This window comes from Neurospora tetrasperma (genome assembly GCF_000213175.1).
Source record: "Neurospora tetrasperma FGSC 2508 unplaced genomic scaffold NEUTE1scaffold_5, whole genome shotgun sequence".
Taxonomy (NCBI): Eukaryota; Fungi; Ascomycota; class Sordariomycetes; order Sordariales; family Sordariaceae; genus Neurospora; species Neurospora tetrasperma.
This window is the reverse complement of record NW_009799103.1, coordinates 3019073-3041457: the sequence shown is the minus strand read 5'-3', so window position 1 is coordinate 3041457 and position 22385 is coordinate 3019073. Positions and strand designations below refer to the sequence as shown.

Here is a 22385-nt window from a genome sequence, read left to right as displayed (position 1 = left end):
CCCCCCCCCCCCCCCCCCCCCAGTTCGTTCTCCCCGGGCTGACCTGACGTAAGGAAAAACCGTGTTGCCTGGATCTGGAGTGCATCGTCAAAGGGGGCCGAAAGGGGCGCTCATGCTGGGCAGGGATTGGCTGGGATGCTGGTTTGCGAGAGAAAGGGGAACGAATTGGGCGAACATTATATGCTCCACTTATGAAAGTGTCCAATAAGAGGGACAGCCGTTCCAAGCCAGCGCCTGGGGTAGTATGGGAAGGATCGGACGGATGCAATGCGCGCTCTAGTGTACTGCAATGTCCTGGGCAAGTGCAATTAATCCCTTCCCTTGATGTCCCTTTTCGGCCATAGGATCCATCCAAGCCTTTTTTTTTTTCGACTCCAGTCCTTCACTGCGGGCAGGCTGTCAGGTCACTGTGTTCCTGAGTTTTGTGCATCAGGTCACTGCACGAAACGAAGATTTGAAAAAGTGTGACAGCAATTGAAACAATGGAATACATGGCAATGCAAACAAGGCTCTATGGTACTGCCCATCACGATGATCAAATTCCACTTATTCTGTTCCTGTTTCCTGTTTGTTTCTTCCACTTCTTCTGTTGATCTCGCTTCGTTGCTGCTGATGGTTGCCTGTTGACGGCCGCCTTCACCCCTTTCAGACCCTTTTTCTCTCTCCCCTCCCCCTCAGCGGGAGCCTCGGCCAGGTGCTTGTCTCCAATGGAAGTCAGGTTGTCTTCATCGGCCCATGTGAGACCCTGTTCCTGCTGAGTGGGAAATGGGAAATGGGAAATGTCCGAGACCCCCTCCCCCCACTTCAGACTCCGCCTCAACGTGCGCGACATCGACCAGGCGGGATTATGGTCAACTAACCCTGAAACTTACTAGCGTCTTCGTATTTTTGACCTTACAGGACCCATTTCTGCTGCTACTCCCGCATTTCTCTCCCTTTTGCCAAGTGAGGCTCCCGTCAACATTAGCTTCCAACAACATGTTTCCACGATTCTAGAACATCGTGAAACTTCAAGTGGACGTGGTAACTGAATTGGTGGCTAGTATTGACGGGCGATACAAGGCGAGGACCATCAATGTCTCTTCATGGTCCGTACTTGTAGTCGTCATGACAGCTATGAACAAGAGTCTGGACGAAATATCGAGGGACATAGCCATGTGTATCATCTGATTACAGAGACATGGGCGTACTCAAGAGTTACCGGTAATGGATTGAATATCGACAGTGCCATCCGCGCTTTATGTATATTGAGCATGACAGCCTAGTGGTCGATGAGTTTCATCTTCTTACATACAAGTACAGCTCGATGACCTTTATACACGACATAAGTTGGTGAACGAGTACCGGATGAACACTCCTCCCGGACATGGTTCTTTGCGAGAGGATTTTGGAAGGTAAAAGGATATATTAATATGTAAAAGTGAGAAAGCCATATCACCCAGCATACCTATTCTCTGTCCGTCATCGACAGACTAATGTTGTCGAGTGTCATGCTCCTTTCCACGAGATGATTCAGGGATTCGAGTATACCCCTAACCCTGACAAGTGGACTCTGGGGTCGCTCCAGAGCCAAGTGAAAGGAAGACCCTTATCTTGTCGACCACTGCATGCGATAAGAAGTTCACCCCACCATGACAGCCCACACCGAGGTGAGTTGCATGGTCTGTGCATGACACCTTTGGCTTCCCGTTGCCGGCCGGCGCGCGCGCGTCAGTTTCCAATTCCATCATTGACCCGAACCACGCCGACTTGTCCGTTTTTACTTTCTGCAACCTTAACTCCAAGTCCAGAACCACTCCGGTGCCGATCCCTTTGCTGCGCGACATCCGTATCCTTGCTCTGAGAGACAGGGCGCACCCAACTATCAACGACTTCCATATCTTGCCTCGATTCGACCGTTGCCGAGGTACCTACTAGAAACCGTCGTCCGGGTAAAGATACAACAAAACATACAAAGGAAACAGTCAGGATGGCGCAAGCTGGCAGTGAAAACAAGGAGCCATGGAACGAGGAGACCAGGGCCAAGTTTGAAGGGTATGTGCTGGTCTCTCTACCACACGGCATGACCGCGGACTGTCTCAGAGAGAGAAGAAGAAGAAAGGATAGAATGGCTGACCGCGAAGTTGGATACGTACAGAAAGAGCCGAAGCGAATACCTTGATCCGTGCCAGGAGGCCGCTCAGCGGAGTATACGGTGTCTGCACCGCAACCAAGGAGACCGAACCATGTGCTCGGACTACTTTGAGGCGTACAGGGAATGCAAGAAGCAATGGGTTAGTAGTTCTCCGCTGCGGGATTGGGAGGTGAAAAAGTACAAGATATCGATGCTAACGGGTTGACGACTGGGGATACAGATCGAAAGGAGGCGGGAACAGAAGAGGAAGGCGGGTGCGCTCTTCTGAACAACCGGACTTTTTTGATGGGAGGATATAATATGAGAAGCCACGGCTAGAAGGAAGAAAAAGAAATCTGAGCAGCAGGAGGAAGATCAACGTGGGCAACATTGCTTTTTGCGTTTGTATAAATAGTCTTTGTAAAGCACTTGCATGGGTAGGCGTTTAGGTTACGGAAGACGCGGAGTACCTGTTTGATCGTTCATCAAACGAGGACAGGGAGGGAATAGAGAAAAAAATGGGTGATATGGTGACCGTAGAAAGGGGGCAAAAGAAATGGTCAAGTAAAACATCAACTAAGCAAGCCGAAGTGAAGATGGTCAAGTATATATGATATCTACATATCTATATATATTGACGGTGAGGCCCGAGCCACTCAGCTCGGTCACGGCGGGGTCCCCGGTCTCGATCGATCACTGTACATCAGGTACTTCTACTTGTATAGTACATAGGAGGGTACAGTAGGTAGGCACCACGTCCGCTCTGTCGCACGAGCCACTCACATTCAAGGCAACGCCAAGCTCAACCTTTAAAACCTTCTGAATCGACAAACTCACCAAGTCAACAACAAAAGTGCAGTGCAACCCGGTCGAATCTGTGGCCTACGGTAGCATTCTTTTTATGATCCTTCTTTCCAATCTCCTTTCTCTCTTTGGTCAACAATTTTTTTATCCAACGCCGAGATCGGACAAACAAGCAACCTGAGCAAACATCAACAATGTCTTATGGACGATATGGGCGCCCAGCCCTCAAAAACAGCGTCGACGTCCAGTTACAGACCGCCTTCACTGACAGCAACTGGAACACCGTCATTCGTTTGGCCGACAAGCGCTTCAAAACTCTCAAGGACCCTTACTACGAGGTAGACTCTTCATGAACTGCCTCACACTACTCATCAGCCCAGTCACTCACTACTTCTCATTAGGCTATCAGAATCGCCGCCGAGTCACAGCTCGATGGCACCAGTGAAAGGTGTACGGCACTGATCGCCATCGACGAGCTCGTCAAGTCCAAGGCTGTTCCCGACTATGACACTCTTGAACTGCTGGAGTGGGCTGCGCGAGACTATCTCTACGACACCGAGTATGCCGAGACGCTGGGTCCCCTCAGAGCCCGCTGGGTGAAAGCGAACCCTAAGAGCAAGTTTGCCGTGAAATGTCTTCAGTCATGCCTGGAGTATTGGGATCTCGTGAGCGCTCAGCAGATTGCCACGACGCTGGACAAGGCCTTTGCCAACTCGGGAGACCGCCAATACATGTTCTGGAGCATTACTCTCACCTACCTTCTTTCAGTGAGTCTTCGCTATGCTATGCCCTGAGGGACCAGTACCCACAGCTGACATGTCCAGGTTAGCCCCCAGTGCAGTGAGGCCAGCAAAAAGGTATATAGCCTTCTTGTGGTTAAGCAGCTTGAGAGGGCGGCTGATATCACTGAAAACGTATGTCGCGCCCAGAGCTCCTGCATCATTCACACTTTGTCAGCCAGAAAGTGCCTAACCCCAGCTTTAGGCCGAGAAAGTCGAGTCGAAAGATCGAGGCCTGCTTCAAGAAGAGGAGATCTCTCTTTACTACCGTGTCATGCTCTCTCATGGCTCCAAAGAAGACTTCATCAGCCGCATGCAGAGCCCCAAACTGGGACCTCTTGCCCAGCTCAAGGAGGGCCGCAAGGACTTGTTCTACCAAGCCCTCAATGCCTATGAGTCGTGGGGCGAATGGGACCGCATCTATGACCTTTGCCGTCAGGCTCTCAGACTGGGCCTTGATGGTATGACACCGACCTTTTCCGTCTGCGACTACAAGGTGTGGAAGAAGTTCGCCTTGGCTGCCAGCAAGTCCAAGGATCAGGAGACTGCCCTGGGCGAGGTGCAAAGCATCCTCAAAGAGTTCATTGCGCTCAAGACCAACACCGCCATGTACAAGAAGAACATTGCTCTCGCCCTCCTCGACACCGCATTCCGCCAGCCTGTGGTACCAGGAAGCTCTGGTAACGACTCAGGCGTGACCCCGAGAGTTATTCAAATCGGCCTATATTTGGACAGCTACTTTGACAAATTGTCCGCGTTTGACGATGTCAAGGACTTTGTCGCAGAGCTCAGCTTCGAGGAGGTCAAGGGACTCATGGAGGAAGTCCTGCCCAAGATGCTGGAAGAGGTGAGTGCCCTTTTTGTATCATTTGACATGGCAACGTAACACTAACCTTTTTCATGGAAGTCTGAGAAGTCTAGTCAGGTTATTCTCAAGTCACTAATCTGCAAGCTGCGCTACCTGCTCACCACTTGCACACAAACACTCTCCCATAACCCATCCGTGGTGGACGGCCAAGAGCAGGACAAGCCATACCAATGCCGTCTGTGCTCCACCCTTACGTCTCTACCATGCGAGAGCTGCTTGAGGAGCGTGGTGACCGAGGCCGCCCAAATATACCAGCAGATAGTCGACGACTCGGAGCTGTTGGCAGCAATCCCCCGTCTCGACAAGGACCCTCGTATTGACTTGGCCCTTGTCATGGGCAACTCGATCCTCAAGCTCTCTGGCTTGCACCCTCGCACTTCGGATGTTGCTCCAGCACCGCTGCGGGATGTGAACCCATCGCTGTTCCTCCAGGCGGTTCTCGTCTTGGACACCCAGCTCAAGGTTACGCCTAGTGATGTCGCACTGCGCCTCCTACTGGCCCAACTCTACCTCCTCCTCGGATGCGCTTCCTACGCCTACCAGATCTGGACTCCTCTGGAAGTTAAGCGCACCATCCAGGACTCCCTCAGCCCTCTCTTCTTTGACAGGATATCAAGTTTGTCGCCAGGTCTGTTCACCGGTACCCGCCCATTGATGGAGCCGCTGCGTTCATACTACAACAACAGTCTGCACAGCAGCTGCCCCTTGCGGATCTGGGACGCGTTTAGCTCTGGGAGCTACAGCAGTATCCTGGAGATGACCGAGTTCGACAGCAAGCTGCGGAGAAGCTGCACGCTCATGATGTCCATTGTGGAAGAACGACGGGCAACTCGTGCTTTTGGCGGAAAGATCGAATGTGAGATTGGCGATTTGGCACTCACTGGTACGTTTGATCTTGATTCAATCTCCTTCCCCTAAGCAAAACTAACTTGATTCCCAGAAAACATCGACGACACGACTACCCTACTCAACAAAACCGACTACGGTTCATTCGTCAACCTCGAAAGTCCCCACGGTCCTCCCATCCAGGAGTTCCTTCGTATCGGCCCCGAGCTTTCCGTAAGACTTTTTCTCCAAACCCTTTCATCTGCTTTTGCTCTTCCCAAATGCTAACAACCTCCCGCCAGAACGAGCGCGCTCACCTCTCCTTCCTCTCCGAGCAATACCTCGATCTGATCCACCACAAACCGCCCAAGGACCACCGCCCTTACAAGCCCAGCGAAGCGGCCCTCAAAGAGCGCGCCTACACCTTCGAGACGCTCTCCCAACTCAACAACTCGCTCACCAGCTTCATCCACCGTCCCACCACTCCCGCCGCCCTCACCTCACCCGAAGCTACCTACTACACCATCATCTCCCTCCTCTCCGCAGCCGTGCTCACCGCCCTCTCCACCACGCGCGCTGACCCTTATCCATCCGAGACCATGAGCGTCATCACCTCGTCCATCCGCATCGCTTTCACGGGACTACGCGCCCGCTTCACTTCCTCCTCTTCCTCCTCATCCTCTTCTACCAACAGCACCACCGGAGTAGACGAAACCTTTTACTCCCTCACCGACATGCACACCCTCTCGCACGTGCGCGAAACTGCCCTGGCCATGCGTCACAGCGCCGCCTTTGTCCAGGCCTGGAACGACCGCGAACTGGCCCGCGATCGCTCCGGTAAGAGTACGCTGCACAAGGACGGGTTGGCGGAACTCAAGGCGTTGGATGCCATGGCGGCCAAGACCATCACAGAGGTCAAGGGGCATATACAGAAGCTGAAGGAGCAGTTGGGCGGGGGAGGGTGGTTGGATAAGATGCTGGATTGGACTTTTGGTGGTGCTGAAGGTACTACTGAAGGGGAGGCTGGTGAGACTGCAAAAGTAAGGAAGGCGGTGGAGGATGTAGTGGGTGGAAGAGAGGGGGCGGAGGAGTGGGTTGGAAAGGTGGTGGAGAGTTGGGGGCAGGGGGTCAAGGGGTGGGGGTTGGTGAGGATGGAGTGAATGGGTTTGGTATAGTTTAGGTAGGGAGGTGTGTGGTAGGAGGATAGATAGGTATGTATATATTGGTAGATTATTGGTAGAGAAAAGTATGGTTTAAATTGGAAGTGCTATAAGAGATGGGAATCGTTTGTTACCTGGGAACTTGAAAGGTAGGAGGGAGGGGCTCACCCACCTAGAGAATGGAATGAATTGTTTAGACGCATATTGCCTCCAGCCTTTTTTTTTTTTTTTTTTTTTTTTTTTTTTTTTTTTTTTTTTTTTTTTTTCCACCTTGCTCATCAGAATATACATAAATAGGTAGATAGCTGAAATTCAATGCAACTAACTGCGCCTAGTCTAGGTAATCACGCACCCAGTAAAGATATGGATTGACTAGGAGGTACTTGACCCCTTTTTATTCAAACGAATACCTATGATGATAATATAACTACAAGATATAACGATGTTTCAGGCCACTAGGTCAAGTCTTTCTTTCTTGGACTTTTACCCATCACATGTCACTTAGTTAGCACATCACCACTCACTCTCCGAATTTCGAGTCGGATGAATACAGTCTAAGAATTTCAACCTGCATCAAAGCGATTTCCAGTAAGTACCTAGAGGTAGCTCCAGTTCAATTTCCGATGAAGTTTCAAGCCAAAACAGAAATTAAGCGTTACGCTCTGGTTTTTCCAGATTCCAAAAACATAACTAAAAGCCTAACAACATGACCAAACCCAAGTCCAATCCCAAGCCTAGACCTAGTTCAGTCTATTGATATCATCCATTCAACGTTAGTATATTAGTATAAAACTAGATCAAACATCGATCATCGCCGTGCCACTTCACGATGAAAAATGTTTCTACGACCAAACTAAACCAAACCAAAATCCTTATCGAATTTTTTTTACATTTGATTATCCTTAACAACCTCATATCGAAAAAGACCACCATTCTTTCAAAACAACAAAAAGCCAAATATCCGCCAATTTCCTTCCTTTCCTTCATGCATCATACATGTGATATGAACAACCCGCCTAGAGGTAGTTCCGTCATTCCAGGTATCCTGAACCATGAATAAGAAGATTCACCCCAGTCATATAAGGTTGGACAGCCAGATGAATGGAATAGTACATTCATGTTGGTTTCGTAAACCAGTCAGCCCCATCCATGCTCGTCTCCTCCCTCCCTTCCTTGATCATTTGTTTGTTGTTTGATAGACGGTCGTTCGTTTATATATCTTCATTCTCTCGTCTCTTCTTCATGTTCATCCCATCCATTCATCCATCCATCCATAAGTCCACCCATTCCTTAAATACCATTTGCGATCGTCCTTTCTTTCGTCTCGGGTCGTTTTATGTCCGTTAGGTTGATTGTTGTTTTGTTGTGTCGTTGTATGGTGTTTATGTGTGGTTGAGCGTGCGTGTGAGCTGCAGTGGTGGTGGGTGGTAGGTATCGTCGTAAGCGAAAGCAAGAAATCAAGAAAATAACATCATAACAAGAAAAAAAAACAAGATCTCTATCAGCGCCTTTGCCCAGCCTCCCATATAGTGCGATGAGAAGAACGAGAAAAAGAAAATGCGCCTCCCCCTTTTGTCCAACGACAAACCTCATCAAACCCAATATCTACCGGCCTTAAGCCATGAGCTCACTCAAGACTCTCATACTCAATATCATGACCAGCAAACCAATCGTGACAATGATCAACAGCGTGAAGCTGAACCAGCCCAACACCATGGCTGAGCTGCCCACGCCGGCCATGACGCTCCCGTTGCCAAAGTCCTGAGCGATGACGGATGCTGCCACCGACGCCGTATGCTGCCACAGCACCGAGACTAAGACAAAAATGGTCGCGATAAAGATGATGACGAGGGCGACCTGGCTAACAGGCCGCGAAGGGAAAGGTTTGACCTCGCGCTCGGAGCCCTCCGAGTCTTCCTCTTCGTGCCAGCCGGGGAAGGTGGCGAGGAGGAGGAGGCAAACGAAGGCGAAGATGATTGCGATGATGCTGTGTTTTTGTATCCCTTGTTAGCATGTCTGCTCGTGTCGCGACAAAAGCACAGTCGAAATTTGGTTCTTACATCAAGTATGGAAAGACAATCATATCCTTGAACTGCGCGGCCAACCAGACCAGATTCAAAGGATCCTGATCAACCGAGATCTCGTTCGCTAGCGTTGTCGCATTGTTGCTGCACAACCACGACCCGCCATCGGGATTAACGCAGATGCCAAAGAAGCCAACGCGCGCCTGGAGACGGGCGCCGTCCACAATGTTGGCGATGGCGGTGGTGACGTCGTAGTGCACCTGCGAGGTGTCGGGGATGGCTTGGTAGTTTTCGTAGTAGAGCGACAATAGAAAGATATCGGGGATGACGGGTGATGAGGACGAGCAGCCTGCTAGGAGGAGGGCTGTGTACGGTGTGTTAGTTTTGATTTTCTATTTAGGAGAATAGACGGGATTTTCCTTACATAATAGGATAATTGTGATCATGATGAGAATCATCAAGACGTGGTGATATCCCAGGAACGGTAGCCACCCTAAAGTTCATTATCATAGTGTTAGCTCATTCCGTTGCCTACAACATGTCTGAGGATGGGGGAGATGGTGGAGAGAGGAAGACATACGGTACCACCCTAATTGGAACCCGCTAGCCATCTTGTTGTATGTATGTTGCTTCCTTGTTTAACTTTTTATCCCTAATCCCTTCTTCCCTTTCGTTATTAGATACCGCGCCTGGTACCCACACCCGCCCTCCGCGAGGTTTGCGCCAGAGGGACGGTTGGGGACGTTTTGCGCGATGGCCGACGGAACAAGATTGCCCTCAAGGCTAATACGTCGTTTGGATTCTTTTCGAATTCGTCGTTGTCGACTTGGAGAAGGGTTGCGCCGTAAAACGATGTCTGGCTTGCTGGAATGGAAGGCGGTCTACCTCACTTGCTGGGTGAGGTACAAGTCGTAGGTAGTTGGTAGGATGGGGTCCTTGGAATGCGCGAAGCAATCCAGAAGTCTTCGTTTCTTCCCCACGTGTTTCCTTGTCTTGAATTGTCGGTATCCGTTTCGTCTCGTCTCTTGGTGTGCTTGTTTGGGCGCGTAGGTAGCTGAGGAATGCGGGAATGCGCAACAAGTTGAGTAGGTGTATGTGTGAGAATGTAGGTAGGTATGGATTGGCAGGCACCGCAGTGGGTTGGTTGGTGGAGGGGACGCAGAAGACTGTGTGTTCAGGTTCCTGCCAGATGCAAAAGCAAGAAAGCAGGCGGACTGGACCTAAACAGAAACAGGCAAGGGGCCAGGCACAAGGTTCGACCTTTCGTCCCTTTGGATTCTGTCCCTTGTTTTTTTTTTTTCCCTTGTCTCACTAGGTGAATCAATGCTGCAGGATGAATCTGCAAGGCACCACGACCGGACCTGAATCCAAGGGTTTATTTTTTTTTTTCTCTCCCCGTGCTGCTTGGAAGGAACCAAGCTAAGTAGGGTAGAGGTATAGGGTCCCCGCTTCGGTGAAGGTCAGGTACACGGCAGCTTGAAATGTATGTAGCCCGGGCTGTAGCTGCTAGTATGGGACAAACGGTGGAGGTCAGAAAGACAGGCTGGTGGTGGTAGAAGGCCAAAAGGATGCACGATCGAGAAAAGAGGGATCGTGTCTTGCTGTGTGTTGGGTGACGTACAGTCTCCCGTTGGCTTGGAAAAGACTTCAGGACCGTGAATGAGGGCACCTCAGGAACGAAGGGTTGAGAACAAGCGTGAGACGAGAGACTTGTGCAAGTCAAGTCGTGCAAGAGTGCAGCTCAGTGGGACCGGTGACCTGCCTCTCAACAGGCAGCGCGCTCGCGTTCGTTGCGGAAAAGCGGTGGCTGGTTTCCGGGCAACAGTTGGAAGTCTTCACAGTTCACACTCGCTACAGTAGGTACTTCTCACTGCAAACTTAACCTTCCAAAAACTAAACAGCCCACCAGCCCACTTCGCCAGGCTACCTATTTTGGGATTCTCGTTCGCAAGTGGACAAAAGTGCTGAAGCCATTCAATTCCCTGCTTTTCACTTGGGCGGTCGGTCGGTCGGTACCTGCTTGTATCGAGCCCGTAAGTATTGCTTGCAACGTCAGGCACGTCGAGATACATACGTACCATGATGACTGGCTGGGACTGAGCGGCCTCACACCCTTGGACAAGTGGAAGGGTCTCCGTCAGTCTTCCCCAACCTCCCGGTTTTATTTACTTGGAGCTTGGGCAGAGCCCGTTGTCCGGACAGTGGCAGTGATGATGACGAAGGATTGGATGCGACGAGGGACCAAGCTCCATTTTCTTGGCAGGGCAATCGCTGTGTTGAGTTTGGCGCCGTTTCGTCTGAACTCTGAACTCCACTCAGCAAGGCGGCTAAAGAGACTGGAAATGCACGGTCCATCTTCAAAAAGGCACTGCACAAGTAAAGATGTCTCATCTTTTCTACTCCAAGTCTTCCCCGAGGCTGGGATGGGCTGGCCTCCCTCGCTCCATCCGGTCTTTCAGCTCACCCTCCAGCTGGGAATTGAGAATTTCCAACTCCCGAAAGAGCTGATCGGAAAAAGAAAAACTTGTAGGAGACAGTATACCGGAAGGCTGGGAATTCAATGCAACGAATGGAGCATGGCCCAAGCTTCCACTTCGCCCGACCGCGCGGAGATCATCAAAGCCCCGTACCTGACACGTGCCGAGGGCAATTTGCCGATCATGGCTTTTGTGTGACCTTGATGAAGGACGCCGACATCATCTGTCAATGTATTTATTTTAACTGTAGGTAGTGTACATACCTACCTACACTACAACACACCAAAACGCCACGATGCCATTCCCCGGATTTCTTTCGGCTGGGACGCCCCCGCTTTAAGGAGCAGATGGGATTTTGTCCCCCACTAGGCTATGTTGACAGTTTGTAGTACATGAAGAAGATACGAGAGACAATGTGTTATTCATTTATTTTAGATGGTCTCATAACTTGTGGAATTCCATCGACTGGAGAGAGTGCTTGGGACGAAGGCATTCCAAGCCGAGGTCGATTTATAAGCAGCCCCCTGTATTTCTCGCCTTCTTTACAACCCCTCCGGCTTCCAAATTTCGGGAAGGATGAGGGGGTAGCACGACATGTTCTTTGAGTAGTATAAGTATCATAACCTCGAGGCCTACGAGTTGAAGTAGTCGCCAACAATAATCCTCCGACTTCAACATCGAGTATCTGTGATCCGACAACTCATTCTCCCAGCCAACAACATGACACACTTTCAGATCAAAGTAGTCTCCGACATCATCTGCCCTTGGGTATGGCTGGCTACCTTGGCTTCATCGCCCATCAAACATGCATCACTTACACTAAAACAATTTCCAGTGCTACGTCGGCAAAGCTCGTCTCGAGCGCGCCATCAAGCTCTACAAGGACGTCATCCCAGGCGGCGCAAACGACACCTTCACCGTGACCTGGCACCCCTTCTACCTCGACCCTTCGCTGCCCAAAACAGGCGGTATCGACCCCAAGGCATATCTCGGCAAGAAGCTGGGCAGCCCCGAACGCCTCGCCATGGTCCACGCGCGCCTCAAGGCCATTGGCGAAGGCGAAGGCATCAACTTTTCGTTGAACGGCAGGATCGGCAACACCCGCAATGCGCATCGGTTGATTCAGTTGTCGAAAACCAAGTCCAACGAGGTTGAGAATAAGACGGCTGCGGCCCTGTTTCAGTTGCATCATGAAGAAGATGGCGATGTGTCGTCGAATGACATGCTGATTGCTGCTGGCAAGCGCGCGGGTTTGGATGGAGCGGAAGTCGAGAGCTGGCTGGCCAGTGATAGAGGTGGCGAGGAGGTTGATCGCGAGGTTGCAGAGGCGCAAAGGAAGGGAATCCATGGAGTTCCCAACTTTACCATCAACGGACAGTCAGAACTCAGCGGGGCGCAGGATCCCGAGACATTTGTTCAAGAGTTCCTGCGTGTCAAGGCCGCTACTTCGGATGTTAGCGAAAGACCGTCCGATGGGCCGACTTGTTGAGGATTTGGTGGCTGGTCAAGACAAACCCTGGGTAATGATATATGACAGCCGAAAATCTGGTATCGCAAAGTCTTCTTTTCGTCGTAGTTCGAATAACCTTGGTAGCCTTTTGCGTGTATCGGACAACTCTTGAGCAGATACTGCGCTCAAAACTCCATCAATCCATTGAGATCGCGCTCCGTCGCTCGCAACCTCGCTTGCAACTCCCTCCTTCTTCGATCCAGTTCGCGTATCTCCTCCTCTTCCCTTCTCAGATCTTCCTCCGTCATGACGTCGGCAGCAGCCGCGCTCTCTCTGCCAGCCTCTTCTTCCTCCTCTTCCGCATAACGGTCTAGGTTCAACCTGTCCAAAGCCTCTTGTTGCTCTGCCACCCTGGTCTCATAGTACGCCAACGTGTTCATCAACTGTTCATTCTTTCGCCGCTGGGCCGGTATCCTCTCCAGCGCGCCAGGCAAGGGGTACACCGTACAGAGCTTCTCGGCACCGCGCAGTAGCACTTCGATGTCGAGTTCGCCGCCTCCACTTCCGGCAGGGTTGCGTCGCGTTATTTGTGCGTGAAGATCTCCGCCCAAGACGGCGGCCACGGCTGTGTTACGGCGCGTCGGGCCGCTGCTGCGCGTCGACTTGGCTGGTGGGCCTGTGGTGACCTCGCCGCCGGCAACGTTGAAGACGGTTTGTCGTCGGTTCGCAGGCTTCGGTGGATCGGGCGCCTGGGTGGTGGCTTTTGGGGGAGGGGGAGGGACGGAGAAGAGGGCGCGCTCGTGGGCTTCGGTGTCGCGAATCAAGGACGTAATGTCGTGGTTCGAGAGGAGGGCGTTGGTAAAGATTTTGGGAGGGGGAAACCTAGTGATGATGTCCGAAGGGTGGACTGGCTGTTAGAGAATCAAGACGCGATATGATGAGGAAAACGCCATCAAGACTTTGTGGAAGTGACCTACGGAAGGCTGTCGATGCTTTCGCATGAGGTGGAGATTTGCTCCAAGTGCGCCAGGAGGAGCGACATGGTTCAAGAATTGCGACGCGCCACGTGTGGAATGTTCGTCCTAATAACTGTGAAGAGGTTGTATGAATGTGATAATGTGCGGCCGTCTAGGCGATTCAACTATCTGGCGTATTTTTTTTTCTTTATGGCGTCGTTTGTTGTTGGGTTGGAGGCACTAAACTAAGTGAAGCTGTCGCCAGTCGGGTGATGTCCTGTAGGTTACTGTAGTCGGGACTTGGTGCACCGAGTGTAAACAAACAGCCCCACCCCCGCATTCCAGCCAGGCATGTGGGCCAGGGTTGGGTAGCTTCTACACTACAGCTCTACACTGTCTTACAGTAGAGACCCCTGTTCGTGCATGTACTCCAGGATGGCAGTTTGCATGCATTTAGAGGGCTCATGCATTTAGAGGGCTCATGCATTTACATTCCCATGCCAAGATTTTCCCGCCGCCCCAGCATAAGAGTTTTGGGGGGTTTTAGGGGGTTTTGGCATTGCTGCTAGGCCCTAAACACCCCTAAAACCCCCACCAGTAAGTGCATATACACCAATTTAACGGGCCGCCAGATGTGCAAATATGCATTTTAGCACTTACTCATACTAAATAATTGCGGACTGGCAGCTGCTAGCATTTAGAGGGTGTTATGCATTATCAGGTGCATGCACGAGCAGGGGTTTCTACTGTACACTCAGCATCCAGGGGCACCCGCCAGCCTTTCCGATTTCCGAATGGACGGCCGGCATCCCCGTCCTCCGTCGTTTCACGTTGACCGTGTCCGACTTCTGAGTTTAGCAGCTGACAATCAAAGTGGACAATGGCATTCGGCGGTGTATGTACAATTCAATACTGGTTTGTTTGTTAGTTTGGTTCTTCGGTCATGGGTTGAACAGGGAAAATCTGGAACTCTCATTGGCCTCCAAAGACAGAAACTGGCCTCCGTTTGAAGCGTCATGGGACAATAGCCAGGGTAGAAAACGCCACAGAAGCCTTCTTATGCCTCTCCCCGTCGTCTTCCACGGCCTTCAAAGTCCAAAAACATATAAGACAGTAGTCCCCGTTCGCTTGAAACCCGGATGCTTTTCTATTCTAGTAGTCTGAGAGTGGAAATGGGCGTTTTTTGTACCAAACTAACAAACATACCAGGGTTAGATTGTACAGCAGCGGACTGCCAGGTGCGGGCTGCCGAGCGTAGAGGTAGTCTTCCTTTCCACGTGTTTCGCCCCCGGTGAGCGCGGCGGGAACGGGAACGGGAACTTCATCCGTTTCCTTTGACTATCACCACTTGCCTTCCTCTGTCATCCCATGGCATTACAGTACACATCACACCTCCCGGTATTGTCCCAGTATACCTTATGTATTCGATCCCAAATGTTTGCTCAAGTGAGCCCTCATCAAGGTGTGAAATGGCACAGTTCCGCTCAAAGTCTGCGCCAATGCGTGCTTGTCAATGCTCAACGGGCGTGGGCACGCATCGGTGGAATCCACGATCTGTGATGCAACCTCAAGCCTCAAACACAGAAGTTCACCACTCCCACAGCACACAACCCCACAATCCACTTGTCCGCGTCTTCCTCCCCGCCCTTTCTGCTCCTGCACTTCCATGCGACTTTTATGTCGTCTGTACCGGATGTATATACATTACCGCGCGTACGGTGCTGCCTCTGCCTTGTGATGCATCCGCTACACCAATTTGTCGCCCTCATTGGCCATGTAACCTACGTACATACTGCTGTAGGTACGCAGTTTCTATCTTGTGTCGACCATTCCTCCCCAGGATTCGTTCCGTAATCTCCCTTGTTCATCCGCTCAACTCGCTCACTCGCCCGCGAGAACCCCTGGAGGCAACTGCGCTGGCCATGTTATCTATCACATAATGCCCTGGTCCCTGAATTGCGCTTTCTTGCGCCTTTGCGTATAGACGCTTGACACGACTGACAAGTGGATGCAGTACCCAAGTTGAGACATTGCTCTACCAGCTGGGCACGGCATTAGCTAGACTAAATACGAGGGAAAGGGGGTTTTTCTTCTTGGTCCAAGGTATCTATCACACTCCCTCTCTCCGCCGACAGTCGGCCCTACCTGCCATTGATGTTTCTCGTCTGCATTTGTTTCACAATCCCGACATGGACTCATTCGGTACAGAATCCGGGGAAGAGTCAGGGGTACCCGGAGCATTGCTGCCCAAGTGGCCACTATCCTCCCCGATAGCACTTGTCTTCTCCCGGGACGCCGAGCCGAGTGGTGGCAGACGAGCACATGTTGCGGGTTTTCTCGCTCGTAACACAATACTTACCCAGATGTTATATGCTGACTTTCAAGAGCTCATCCAAAGCGTGGTACTGTACCTTACCTGGAAAATGGAGCCCGTAACCGAATACATAGTGACCAAGTTGCGTTGCAGTCCACACATACATCCAGACTGGCAGACATACTTTCTCCTTTCCTACCATAAAAGCCGCTCGGGAGATAACACTTCTCCGTATAGTGTCATCGTTCACCCTGCGGCTATCCTGCGCCTTTTCAGGATAAGCTTTCGAAGATAGCCGATCCCAGCTTACACCGTGGGCAATGTTTGTCGGCATCTTCCCATAGGCTACGGCTCCCGTCCCCGTTGAAAACAAGCCAACCGCAGGCATTACCTTGCCATCCTCCCGCAGCTCTGGGAACGGGCAAAAACGAGATTTCCATTGAGACATACATGGTATATCTCTCCATCATCCTTTCTTCACACCAAACAGCATCCGTCCTCTACTGGTCGCTATTTCCATTGGACTTTGCATCCTCGCCACCCCCGTGCTGAAGCTTGGGTTCAATTTACATCCGACAGCACTATCATGACCAGCAGCCAAAGGCCATTTCAGTCTCCTAGTCGGAGGTTTCTTCTTTGGGTTTTAACACCCTGACCCAACTTTCACTTAGTGTATACTCTTTCTACTTGTGTACCACTTGTTCACCCCGGCGTCCAAGATCTTTTACCACCGGGGCGGTATCGTCATAGCGGCAATCATACCCCACAGCTACGGCGAACCACTTTCAACCAAATCCGGGCTCGTCCCTTTTTTTTTTTTCTTCTTTTTTTTGTAAAAGATTGCAACATCAAACAATTCACCAAACTTCACCAGCATCAACCTGCCGAGCCTACCATGTGGCCGTCAAACCCTAATATCAAAGTCATACCCCAAGGTGCGGCACCCTCGTCCCCACCATTGTCCCCGGGCTCGAGCCGGAAGGGCAGTCCTTGGCACGGGCCAATGCCGCCACAGTTTTCCCCTCCACCAATGCCGTCCATCGCCGTACTCCGGCCGGGCGGCCTCTACGGCCCAAGCTTCAGTTTTGCCCGAGCAACAGACCCCGATCAGCTTTCACCACAGTCTCGCACCACCTCCTCGGCAACTTCCTCTGATTCAGACGACGATCCGGGTCCAGATAGTCTTCCGCCATCCATGCAGCCGTCGCCGTCGCCGTCACAATCGGCGTTCCCACCATCAGCTCGCCCGGGACGCATTGTGACAAATCCCAACCTCATTATTGAGGAGATGAGCGACGGCAGCGATAATGATAATGACAACGCCGGTGTTCCTGTAATCTATCCGGATGCTATTGAGTACGCCGAATCGGAACGAAGTCGGTCTCGGTCCCGACGTCATCGAGAGGTTGATGAAAGCGTCATGTACAACCTCGGACAACTGAACTGCAGTGACGATTCAGACTCAACCGACATGGAAGAGGCCGAGCACCGCGAGATCCTGAGGCGGCAGCGAGAGGAGCGGAGACGCAAGCGGATGACGTCGGGCAGCATTGGCAAGCGGACCTTCAGCGAGAGCATCGGAAGCGACTCAGACCGCGATGACCCTAGAGACTGCAAACGGTTCTTCAGTGCGGATGATTTTGGGTCCTCCGGCGCACGCCGTATCTACCGGAGAGTCGGTGACCGCCGCCGCAGCAGCGTGCAAGTCTCGGATCCGCTGCCGCCGCCGAGGATCGACGAGATCGAGGAGCCAGATTCGAGCAATGAGGAGATTCTCGGTGATCAATCGATGCGGTCTAGGGAACACCCCCACTATGAATGCGTCATGGAGATTGATTCGCCTTGATCGATGGAGTAACGACAGAATTCTTGTTTGTGGGCTTGGACAGACAGCGGTTCTCGGTCACAACACCTCATGACATGCATCAACTGAAGACTGCTTTGACGACTAGATGACAACAACGAACTAATGAACATGGTATAGAGAGAAGCACTTGGCAGTTATGGATACCCGTATAGACACGAGTGATGATGATGACCATGAAGATAATACACCAAAACAAAAAAAAGAATAGGAGGCAAAGTTTGGGGCTGTTCGCTTTCCCATGAGCAGTACAAAATGGACAAGGACAAATGATCAACTTCATACAGCGCAACGGCTTTGCATTTTACAACTCGGCGTGGTTTCGAAGATGGTGATTTACTTTGGAGTACGGAGACCTTCACGACTAAAGAGTTGTTTCTTATGGCGTCCAAAGAAGCTTATGGCTCTATACTGGGATTGCACAGAGGGAATGAATCAGCGTTTGTTGAGTTTGATGGCATGTTTAGGGAACCAAGTGTGATGAGCTAGGGATTTGGGCGGCTACGAGGGGAGTGGTATTGTACTTGGAACATCTAAGCGTTGTCTTTTTCTGCTACTACAGAATCGCTTGGCATTCGGGGTATCAAGGATATGAACTCTGGTTCATGTACAACATAGTCAAAGCAAGGAGGCATAAATTATGGCTCTCTATTCCTGTATGAGTGAACTTTGAATCAACTCTCTCTTACAATCTCTACAAGATCCGTCAAAAGCGCACGATCTGTTTTGGCGAGCTAATGTCATTTCATCTGGGCTAAAGGAATATGAAGTCAACTGACATGCCGGCAAACAACCATTTTAAAACAAATATCACAAACGAGTCTCACAGAGTGGTCAGGCGACGTGATTGGGAAGACTGATTGACCATGATTGTGAAGTTGAAGACAGCGTGGGATGAGCGTTCACTTAACGCTTGGAGGATACAACGACACAAAATGACGATCTTTCAATAATCGAATAGGAGTTACACTTAAGAAATTGACCAACTCTTCAGAATCAACAACTAGCAGTTATGTCCGACTCAACGTTGTAAGTGAGCTGAGGACTGTACACCTAGCTCTTTGATGCCATTTCTAGGGAGGAGCGCCACATCCTTGTTACACTGACTGCAGGGAAGATGCCGTAGAAACTGTGGCTTAGCCAATGAACACGTCGCGCTGCGCGCTCAACAGAGCATGAATGCCTGCGTTCAAGCCACATGCCCAAAGGGCAGGTCAGTGCAGTGGATAAGTAGTGGCAGAGCCGATTGAGCATGCCATTCATCCAAAGAACAACTTCAGTTCGGATCGAAGTCCAACCGCCAACAATATCTTCCCGTGATCTTCCATCAAAACTCCAAAGCCACAATCAATAGAGGCATCCTATTCTCCAGCAGCTCGTGTGAAGGTACCAAAGCCCTGGGCACGTATTCCATTGCAAACACCTGCTGATTGCTGAGCTGCGCAGGGCCGTTAGTTAAATAACGTACCTTCTACTACATCGACGGAGCCACGCAAACGTACCTATATATTTGCAACTTTTCATCTTGCCATCGACCTTCGCCCCCACACCACACGCCTACGCAGCAACGTCGAGGCTCTGTCGTCGGTCCTCTGCCCAATATTCTCGATTGTGCGATCACGGTCTGAAAGAATCCGGGACATCAGACTTCGGTGAACAAAGCAACCACAATGAATCAAATGCCCGGTCAAGGCCAGCCCAGCCAAGGGCCGGCGCAGCCAAACACTCAACCTCCCGGTGCTGCTCCCAGACAACCGGCACTCTTGCGGCCCGAGTTCATGCGAAATATCGCGTTCCTGACCGCCGAGGAAAAAACTAGCTACGAAAACGGATTGGCCACATTCTGGAAGACTTTTGAGGAATCGCCCGAAGGATCGGCGGAGAAGCTCGGGGCTAGGCGTAGCATCGAGCAGTTTAGCAAGATGTTGCAAGACAAGTTGAACCAGAAGAAGCAGGAACAGCAGCGCTATCTGCAGCAAATGCAGCAGATGCGACAAAAACAGCAGCAACAACAGCAGCACCAGCAGCAAAATCAACAAGTACAGCCCCAAGGACAACCTCAGGGACAACCTCAGGGACAGACGCAACAACAACAACAGCCACCACAACAACAGCAACAACAGCCTGGCCAACAACAGCCCGGCCAAGTACAGCAACACCAGCTTCATCAGCAACAACAACCACAACAACAACAACAACCGCCCCATCACCAAGGCCAGGCTAAACCACCACTTCAGCAGCAACAACCGCAACAACAGCCACAAATGCAGCAGCAACAGGGCCAGCAGCAACTGCCACAACAAGGTGGACAAACTCCCCAGCTCGGTAATGTTCAGCAATCGCCGATACCGTCGCAGATTGCTCCTGGCACACCCCAGAACACCGCAGGCGTTGCCCGTCCTGGACAGCCTGCTACAGCAGCGGGACAGCCAAACAAGCCTGCCATCCCCCAGGTTGTCCTCCAACATGTCACGGCATTGCAATTCAATATACCTCCAACCATACCCGCCCAGGAACACAAGAAATGGGAATCTGAAACCAGGAACAAGTACATGAGGGCGTTTCTGACTCTAAACAGCAGCAACACGACACTGGTAAATCTCTTGAGCCTCATGGAAGAACGGAGAAACAACCAGAAGCCTTTTACGCCCGAGGAGCAACAGAATTTGCTGAACCGCAAAGCGATAGCGGAGAAGTCGTTCAATGACGCCAAGAACTATTGCAACCAACTTCGTCAGACAATAGTGAAGCCTCCTCATAACACCCCGCTGACGATTGCCATGCCGGGGTCTGGGAACAAGGCCGTCCCGATTGCGGCGAACACCACCCCGATGCAGAACCAAGCACGGCCGCAACAACAAGGCCAACAACCTCAAGCGGCCCCTCAGCAAGGACCAACACAGGTTCAAGGTCAAGGGCAAGCCTTGGGTGCTGGAATGGCACCATCCACAGCCGCCATGAACGCCGCCATCCAAGCGGCCAAAAACGCTGGACAGATGGCGGGTGTGGGCGGAATGCCTCCACAACAAGGAGCGCAACAATCCCCTGCGCCCACTCGTTCACCTCAAATCACTGCCAATCAGTTGCAGCAGCATCAACAGATGCAACATCAACAACAGCAACCACAGCAGCCTCAGCAACAGCAGCAACAGCAACAACCGCAGCAACAGCAACAACCACAACACCAACCAGCGCAAACACCCATTCAACCACAGGGACAACCTCAAGGGCAGCCACAAGCGCAACCACATCTGGCACCCGCCACCCAAACTCCGGCCACCCAGGCTGCTATCCCGCAACAACAGCAACAGCAGCAGCCAGCCCAGAACCATATCAAAACCGAGCCTGGCTCGCAGCCCACTCCTACACCTGCACCCATCAACACGGCGATTCCTTCTGGCATGGTTGGGGTACAAGCGACTGGAACGCCCACTCAAATCTCACAGCGACATCAGACTCCGCAGCGGACACCCAACCAGCCGCTCTCGCACGCGGCGGCTATGAACCTCGCTGGACAGCAACGTGCCGGTTCCATTCCCGCTACTAACATACCTGCGCCGGTCGGCACACCCACCACTGCTCCAGGCAGCGCGGCGGGCTCAACTCAAGGACATCCCCACGCTCACCCCAACGCTATGCCCCAAACCATTCAGGCCTCCAAGTTTCCCATCGCCAAGACGCTCCCGGAAAAGGCGACACAGATTCCCACGCCCGTTGCAGGCCCGCCTGGTCGCCCGACTCTGAGCGGTGGCACAGCCGGTGTCGGCGTCATGAATCAGCCCGTCTTGCAGAAGACCCCGGCGTATCAGCTTGAGGGCGAGGGTGAGAGGGTTTTGAACAAGAAGAAGCTGGACGAGCTGGTCCGACAGGTGTGCGGTGGCACGGCTGAGGGCCAAGACGGAAATCTCTTGACACCTGAGGTTGAGGAGGTACGTTGTTTACAATCTGAACAATCCTCTGTTTTTGCTTCTTCTTTTTGCGGAAGTCCGCGGTCATTCTTTAACCCCCTTAAGCAAACTCACAAACTTGTCACCACACAATCAGCTAACGTGTCATTCCTTTCTAGTCCGTCCTTGGTCTCGCCGATAGCTTTACAGAGAGTGTGCTCCACGCGGCGTCCCGCAATGCGAAAGAGAGAGGATCCAAGGTTCTTGAGATCCGCGATATCCAGCTTGTTTTGGAGCGTACCTACAACATCCGTATCCCTGGCTACTCTAGTGACGAGCTCAGGACGGTTCGCAAGGTGCAGCCCAATGCTCAGTGGATCACCAAGATGAGCGCGGTACAGGCCGCCAAGGTCATGCCTGGCAAGGGGGATCTCTAATGGAAGGGTATTCAGACCAGAATGAACATAGGTTTCGGGTCTCGCTTGTTTGCATGGATGTGGTAATTCTTTTGGGGTGGGAAATGGAAAGGGTGGCGTACTGGATGAGACGGAGGAAATACATTCATCTCGGGATACTTGTATGTTTATCCCTGGCATGAGCTACCCATAATATGGCTTTGGTTGAAGCATCAATCCTTTATGGGTTACAGAAACAAGCTCCAAATTCAATGAGTTAACAGCAAGTGAAGATTTGACGTGATATGCCAGATCATGCAGGGTTCAGGAGGCATATGCATATTCAACCCCGTAATGATGCCATCCTGGGAATACAGACAGAAAGCGAAGACTAGAAATTATATAGGCGACGGTTGTCAACACCGACGTAAAATAGGAGCCATGTCTCCCAAGACGAACTCAGTTGTGA

The 22385-nt window shown here is 51.6% G+C and overlaps 8 protein-coding genes across 8 annotated transcripts; 5 read left to right on the top strand and 3 right to left on the bottom strand.

Annotated features, from left to right (window-relative positions):
* Window positions 1–1866: 1866 nt before the first annotated feature.
* On the top strand, window positions 1867–2623 carry NEUTE1DRAFT_95799 (uncharacterized protein; the record flags this gene model as incomplete). The annotated part of the gene is made up of 3 exons (XM_009855241.1): window positions 1867–2034; window positions 2138–2273; window positions 2355–2623. The coding sequence occupies 3 exons, from the start codon at window positions 1970–1972 to the stop codon at window positions 2400–2402; spliced, it is 249 nt and encodes an 82-aa protein (XP_009853543.1).
* Window positions 2624–3111: 488 nt separating this feature from the next.
* NEUTE1DRAFT_131427 (uncharacterized protein) lies at window positions 3112–6746 on the top strand (the record flags this gene model as incomplete). Its single annotated transcript, XM_009855240.1, has 7 exons — window positions 3112–3255; window positions 3319–3684; window positions 3742–3831; window positions 3902–4543; window positions 4604–5447; window positions 5505–5623; window positions 5692–6746. The coding sequence occupies 7 exons, from the start codon at window positions 3112–3114 to the stop codon at window positions 6547–6549; spliced, it is 3063 nt and encodes a 1020-aa protein (XP_009853542.1).
* A 1286-nt stretch (window positions 6747–8032) lies between these two features.
* Window positions 8033–9184, bottom strand: NEUTE1DRAFT_131426 (uncharacterized protein; the record flags this gene model as incomplete). Its single annotated transcript, XM_009855239.1, has 4 exons — window positions 8033–8536; window positions 8610–8937; window positions 8998–9066; window positions 9154–9184. 4 exons carry the CDS (start codon window positions 9182–9184, stop codon window positions 8164–8166), a joined length of 801 nt encoding a protein of 266 aa, XP_009853541.1.
* A 2466-nt stretch (window positions 9185–11650) lies between these two features.
* Window positions 11651–12539, top strand: NEUTE1DRAFT_131425 (uncharacterized protein; the record flags this gene model as incomplete). Its single annotated transcript, XM_009855238.1, has 2 exons — window positions 11651–11818; window positions 11886–12539. The coding sequence occupies 2 exons, from the start codon at window positions 11771–11773 to the stop codon at window positions 12537–12539; spliced, it is 702 nt and encodes a 233-aa protein (XP_009853540.1).
* Window positions 12540–12685: 146 nt separating this feature from the next.
* On the bottom strand, window positions 12686–13542 carry NEUTE1DRAFT_148195 (uncharacterized protein; the record flags this gene model as incomplete). Its single annotated transcript, XM_009855237.1, has 2 exons — window positions 12686–13382; window positions 13478–13542. The coding sequence occupies 2 exons, from the start codon at window positions 13540–13542 to the stop codon at window positions 12686–12688; spliced, it is 762 nt and encodes a 253-aa protein (XP_009853539.1).
* A 2486-nt stretch (window positions 13543–16028) lies between these two features.
* On the bottom strand, window positions 16029–16313 carry NEUTE1DRAFT_117887 (uncharacterized protein; the record flags this gene model as incomplete). The annotated part of the gene is made up of 1 exon (XM_009855236.1): window positions 16029–16313. The coding sequence occupies one exon, from the start codon at window positions 16238–16240 to the stop codon at window positions 16043–16045; it is 198 nt and encodes a 65-aa protein (XP_009853538.1).
* Window positions 16314–16800: 487 nt separating this feature from the next.
* NEUTE1DRAFT_148194 (uncharacterized protein) lies at window positions 16801–17920 on the top strand (the record flags this gene model as incomplete). The annotated part of the gene is made up of 1 exon (XM_009855235.1): window positions 16801–17920. The coding sequence occupies one exon, from the start codon at window positions 16801–16803 to the stop codon at window positions 17614–17616; it is 816 nt and encodes a 271-aa protein (XP_009853537.1).
* Window positions 17921–19304: 1384 nt separating this feature from the next.
* NEUTE1DRAFT_67689 (uncharacterized protein) lies at window positions 19305–22203 on the top strand (the record flags this gene model as incomplete). The annotated part of the gene is made up of 2 exons (XM_009855234.1): window positions 19305–21563; window positions 21701–22203. The coding sequence occupies 2 exons, from the start codon at window positions 19305–19307 to the stop codon at window positions 21956–21958; spliced, it is 2517 nt and encodes an 838-aa protein (XP_009853536.1).
* Window positions 22204–22385: the final 182 nt, after the last annotated feature.